Source organism: Halichoerus grypus, chromosome 6 (assembly GCF_964656455.1).
Source record: "Halichoerus grypus chromosome 6, mHalGry1.hap1.1, whole genome shotgun sequence".
NCBI lineage: Eukaryota > Metazoa > Chordata > Mammalia > Carnivora > Phocidae > Halichoerus > Halichoerus grypus.
This window is the reverse complement of record NC_135717.1, coordinates 22,733,896-22,740,015: the sequence shown is the minus strand read 5'-3', so window position 1 is coordinate 22,740,015 and position 6,120 is coordinate 22,733,896. Positions and strand designations below refer to the sequence as shown.

General features: G+C 47.2%; 1 protein-coding gene across 1 annotated transcript in view; it reads left to right on the top strand.

The window, feature by feature from the left end:
• Positions 1–4,946: 4,946 nt before the first annotated feature.
• VWA3A (von Willebrand factor A domain containing 3A) overlaps positions 4,947–6,120 on the top strand; it is a gene marked incomplete at its 5' end in the record, with an annotated part of 52,366 nt that continues 51,192 nt past the window's right edge. Inside the window, 2 exons of the mRNA XM_078074705.1 lie at positions 4,947–5,026; positions 5,314–5,437. Of these exons, the coding sequence (XP_077930831.1) occupies positions 4,947–5,026; positions 5,314–5,437 (204 nt within the window). The remainder of the gene's footprint in view (positions 5,027–5,313; positions 5,438–6,120) is intronic.

Sequence of the window (6,120 nt, the reverse complement as noted above, 5' to 3'; positions counted from 1 at the left end):
GTAGATGATCTCTTCCGACGCTAAGAGGTCGCTGAGCCCGCTGCTGTATTAGCCAGGTTTGGGTGGGGCTGGACCTGGTGGAGGCGAGGGAATGCCAGACCTGTCTCAGGGTGTGTGTTTGCGGGGACCCCAGGGAATCTGAGGAGGAGACAGTTACCAGCTTTCCCGCCTGGCATGGCGCAGGTTCTCTGCTACCTGTCTTCAGTTCCTACTACGGGAAGGTAGCACATACCACGGCTCTACTGGTCCAAACCATAGTTTTCTGCTCATCCAGAGATTCTAGAAATAGAAGTCCAAATCCTGCTTCCAGGCTTTTGTAGGGGTGGAGAAAAGCAGAGTGCCTGGGGAAAGGCTGTTATCAACAACGAAGTGGTAATGTCTTCCTTGGGGTGAGGGAGTTTTCCCCTGTCCCTGCCTCAGGCTGCAGTGGTGCAGTCTGTTACCTTGGAGACCAGCTAACACTTCCTGGCAGGGCGAGTGCCTCTGTTGAGTTGCTTGGAGGAGCTTAGAGGAGGTGGGAACCAGGAAAAGCAGAGTCCTGGGATGACCAGGGGCCCCTCTCCCAAAGATGGAGAAATAAATGGAGAAATGCAGGTGAGAGTGAGTGTCACAGGGTTGGCAGGATGGTAAGAGAGGGTGGGGCACACCCAGACGCCAAGCTCTGGAGGAGTGTGAAAGAGGTTTAGGGAGCCTGGGCCCGTGGGCCTCTGCTCCCTACATGCCAGGCGCTGTGCTGGGTGCTGGGGGTGCAACCGCAGACAAGGAAGTAGCGGGGCTGCTCCGGATACAACTTGGTATGAGGCAGCCCTGGGGCAGCAATAGGAGGAAATTATTTTCTTCCTGGGGGTTGGAGGGCAGCAAATGGGGTTCAGGAAAGACTTGCTGGGTTTTCTTGTCAAATGAAAAGGGCTAAGGGTGTTTCTAGAAGCAGATCCAATTTGAACAAAGAAGGGTATGAAATAGTAAGGTGCATGTAAGTAGGAGTTGCCAGGGACCATAGACGGGTAGGAGGTAAGGGGGAGGAGTCAGCAAGAAACAGGTCCTGAAAAGAACGGTAAACATTGCAAGGAAGGTTCAGCTTGATGATCCACGGCACTGAGGAGTCATGGCAGGTTCTAAACAGGTGGACAACTCTGCATGTCAGAAAGATCATCCTGGCAGCAGAATGTAAAATGGATTGGATGGGGGCAAGACTTAGATTGTTTGGCCATTCAAAATACAAACCCTGGGGATGGCTTTATCCCGGGTGTTGAGGAGAATCCAGCTATTAGCAAACCAAGAAGTTAGCTGGAGGTTTTCTCTTATCCACTAACCAGGGCTACTACCTCTTGCCCTTTGACCGTGATGCCATCTCCTAGGGGCCAGCCTACATATTCTCTTCCCCACCGGAGCCCAGCCCCCAGAGCAACGTGGCCCAATTTTGTCTAAACTCTAGGTGTGCCCTGAGCGCACTTACTCAACAAATATTTTTTGAGCAGTTACTAAGTTCCAGGCACTGACTACACAAAAGTTTTCTAGCAGTGACCGTAACTAAATCCCTGCCCTCAGGGATCTTACTCTTAGTGGGTTGATGGGTGGGGGAGAAGGGTGGTAAGTAAGTAAATAATGTAGTACTTCAGATGATAAAACAAACCACATTCTGGAGAAAACAAAGCAGGGTGGAGGGTTACTATTTGAGATGGGGTAATCAAAGAAGCCATCTCTAATGAGGTTTCGTTTGAGTAAAGACGGGAGGGTAAGGGCTGTGTCCAGTTCATCTCTGCCTCCCCAGTACCAGCTCTTTCTAGCACCCAGAAAACATCCTAAAAATGTTCACGGGATGAGTGATCGCTTACATGTCCTATGCCAAAGCGCTTGAAGAAGCAGCACATTCTTCTAACGCTGTTCTGCATTTCTATAGTACTCTGTATTTACAAAGCTCTTTGACATTCTCGGTATCGGGGTTCAGTCTCTTGATGACTGTGTTGAAGTAGGCAGGGCAGTTACTAGGAACCCCCTTCCATTCTGCAGAAGAAGAAACCCAAGGTCCGGTGCTTTCTAGAACACCACGTTGTGCCCTGAGTTTTATGCCAACCACACCCTCCTCCTCCAACAGCCACACCAGTCACCCTAGAATCCAGTCGTGCAGGCCTCTGAATTCATTAGATTGTTAATCACTCACTGAAAAGAGGGAACTGGGACACTGTGGGGCGTCCAGTGTTCACGAGGCATTTCTAGTTCAACAGTCTCTGCCCCTGGTCTCTCAGCCAAGCGTCCTGAAGGAAAGCCAGTTGTTTTTTAAACATTTTTTAACATTAACAACATTGCCAGATTATCTTGGTGCTTCCCAAAAAACAAAGCATCCTCTGAGTAAAAGATTAAAGACCCCAGAGAGAAAAGCAAGTTGCACCATCATTAGGCTATTTTATTTAATGATTTCATAAGAACACACACTCTTATTTTTCAAGCTGCAACCCCCGAGTCTCTCACTTGCTGTGTCTTAGCCAATACTTTTTTGGTTGCAAGTAATAGAAACCTAAATGAGCTAACTTAAGCAGAAAGATGGGGGATTATAAGGAACAGGGTTTTTCGTGGAACCCAAGAGCAGAAAGTAAAGGTAGTTCTCACAAATGCCTGAGATCAGCATTTAGATATTCAAGAACCAAGGCAGGGGCGCCTGGGTGGCTCAGTTGGTTAAGCGACTGCCTTTGGCTCAGGTCATGATCCTGGAGTCCCTGGATCGAGTCCCGCATCGGGCTCCCTGCTCGGCAGGGAGTCTGCTTCTCCCTCTGACCCTCCCCCCTCTCATGTGCTCTTTCTCTCAAATAAATAAATAAAATCTTAAAAAAAAAAAAAAGAACCAAGGCAGTTTCTCAACCTCCTCCTCTCCCTTCACCTCCCCTCCCCCAAATGTGTATCACCTACCAGTTCCTGCTCTGTTGTAACTTACAGTCTAATGGGAGAGAGACACCAATTTTTAAAAATCACACTAAAGAATGTATCATTCTAAATTAAAAGTATTCTGAAAGAAAGGAGCACAGTTCTGTGAGAGTTTACATAACACTAAAGGAACCTGAAATACAGTGGGAGGGTGAAGAACAGTTCCCCGAGAAAGTGACACACTGAAATATCAAGAATGAGTTGAGGGAGGGGGAGGGGATGTTCCAGAGCAAAGACAGCACGTGGAAAGGCCCTGTGGTTAAAGGAACCGCATAACATTCTAGGAATTGAAGGGAGGGGTCGTGGAACACAGAATGGGGAGCAGGGGGGAAGGGGGAAAAGCTGGAGAGGTAGGTAGGCAGCAGCCCAATCATGAAAGACCTCAAATGCCATCCAAAGGATCTTTCTTAGTCTTCATCCTAGAAATGAAGGGAAGCCTTTGAATCATTTGAACCAGGAGGGAGAAGAGGGGGTGTGATGTTGGGTTTGTATTTTTAAAAGATCACTCGCTTCAGTGAGAACAGACTGGATGGGAAGGGTCTGAGGGAATGTGGGGAGGCCAGTTAGGGTCTACTGCAGTTGTCTATGGCAGAGATGACAGTGGCCTGGACAGAGAATGTCACTGGAGACAGAGATAAGTGGAGAGATTTGAGAGGGGGAAAATTAACAAGAGTAGGTGATGGATTGGATATGGGAAATGAGGTGTCAGGAGTAATTCCCAGGTTTCTGACTCATATAAGTAATGGAGAGTGGCTCCTTTCTCTGAGTTAGGAAACACTGAAAAGAGGATAGGTTTGTAGGGAATATGAATTCAGTGTTGGACATGCTGAGTTTGAGGTACTCCAGATGGAAATATCCAGTGTCGATGAATACAGTCTGCCATCAGAGTGGGAGGTCCAGATTTTTGACGTGCCACTGGGGGTCACTGATGTGTGTACATGGTAGTTGAGGCCATGGACAGGGAAGGATAAGACTGCCTAGGAAAAGAGGATAGAGAAGGGTAGAGAGGGCACAGTTTATCCTTGAGGAACACCGACTTAAAATGCTCGGGTAGAGGAGAATGAGTCTGGAAGGGAGACCAGGAAAGAGCCAGCAGAGAGGGAGGAAAAAGGTGGGAGAGAATGGCCCCAGGGGAACCAAGGCAGGGAAGGACCACTTACTCCCCTTTATCTGAAGACAGGCTTTTGCCGCTTCTGAATGTACGTGGTGGCCCCATAGCTCTTAATTCCAAATTCCCAGATGGATCCATCTTGTTCCTGTCCACTGCTGACTTTAAACTGTAAGGAGTAGGCTACAGGGTCCCCCCTTTGAGTGCAGATGTCATTCACAAAGAAAAGAATTTAACCTCATCTCAGTATTCCCCCCCACCACCCTTAAAATCGTTATGGTCATTCGTTGCCCTCTCCACACAGTCCAGCCCTCACCATACTCTTTAACATGGCCACCTCCTTTCTGTCCTTCATGACAGTCTAAGCTCAAGGTCAAGCTTTCAGCTGACCGCCTTAGCTAAAACAGATCCCTTTCCTGATAACTCTCCATCGTATCGTCCTGTTCGCATCCTTCTTAGCACTTGCCACAATTTCTATATAGACTATATTTAATTTTTTTAACATCTGTCTTCCCCCGCTCTAGCTCAGTGGTTCTCAGCGGGGGACAACTGTGTCCCTCAGGAGATGTTAGGCCACGTCTAGAGACATTTTTGGTTGTCACAACTTGGGAAACTGGCATCTAGTGAGTGGAGGCCAGGGATGTTGCTAAGCATCCCACAACGCACAGGACAGCCTCCCAACCAAGAATGACCCTGCCTAAAATGTCAAAAGTGCTAAAGTTGAGAAGCCTCTGTTCCCTTGTTCACCATCATATCCTCAGCACCTCGCACAAAGCCTGATACCTAGGAGGTGTTCGATAAGCATTAGTGAATGAACGACAGAAGAGTTGGGATAACTGTAGATACCCCCAAAGCTGTTGTCTCTATGCTGCATTTATCTTTCTCTTCTCTGGTGTTCCTTTTCTCCCTAGGAAAATAAACGTTGGGTGTTTTTATAATGGCTACACATACTAGTCCTGTCTGCCATGGCCAAGATAATATGTTTCTGGAAGATCATTGGTAAGCATCCTCTCTGATTTTTCAAACGAAGACAACAGCAAAAACTTGAGGGGGGAGATGGCTGCCTCAAAGCGAGACTGGTTAAATGGTCACGGCATCATCTTATGCCCGAGGACTTCCGTTTTCTCACTACCAAAACGGTAGAATAAAATGTCTTAAGAACCTGGGGTCCACCCTTTATCAGAACTCTACAGGACCCCTTCCCAGTTGGCTCTGGAGACCCTGGCAATGTGGAGGCAAGGTCTAGTGCTGGGACACTGATCATCCACTCATTGTGTGTTTTGTAGCGTGAGGAGAAACAATGACAGAGATCCAAAGAAGCAGTTGGACCAGAAGGACATCCATGGACTTGGCCAAAAGCCAGACAATGGACTACTGGTTACACATGTTAACCAAACACAAGACTTACTGGTAAATAAAACAGTGCTTTAACTGAGTCACAGTGCTTACAAGTCATAGTCAGGGAATGCAGAATGTGTTAAACTCTGGGTCTTTCTTTTTTTTTTTTTAAGATTTTATTTATTTATGAGAGAATGTGTCTGAGAGAGAGAGCATGAGCAGGGGAGGTGGGGGCAGAGGGAGAAGCAGACTCCCCGCTGAGCAAGGATCCTGACCCGGGGCTCCATCCCAGGACCCTGAGATCACGACCTGAGCCAAAGCCAGACTCCTAAGGGACTGAGCCACCCAGGCACCCCACTCTGGGTATTTCTTTCTTCACGTAGGCTCTTGGGATAGAAAACGATTAGTTAAACATTCATCTCTAATCCTCTACCTTTAGAAATGACAGGAATCCCTATGCTGTTTATATAAATTTTATAGCCTTCTTGGCTGTATCATTAAACATTCAGGAGTATATGAAGACTGTCTGTGTTATCAAAGCCTGAAGACTAGGGAATGTAAATTCTAAAATTTCCCTTTCTGAGATTTGTCTTTCTTTTAGGGTTCCCTAAAACCTAGATCCAAAAATCAGTTTCAGGAAGTGCTATCAGAGCAAGAGCATCGCAGCAAGAGAATTAACTTCTAGAATAACCACAACTGTGGTTTTAGGCTGACTCTCAATGTGTCAGTGAGCTGTTTTCTTTCCCACGATGGTG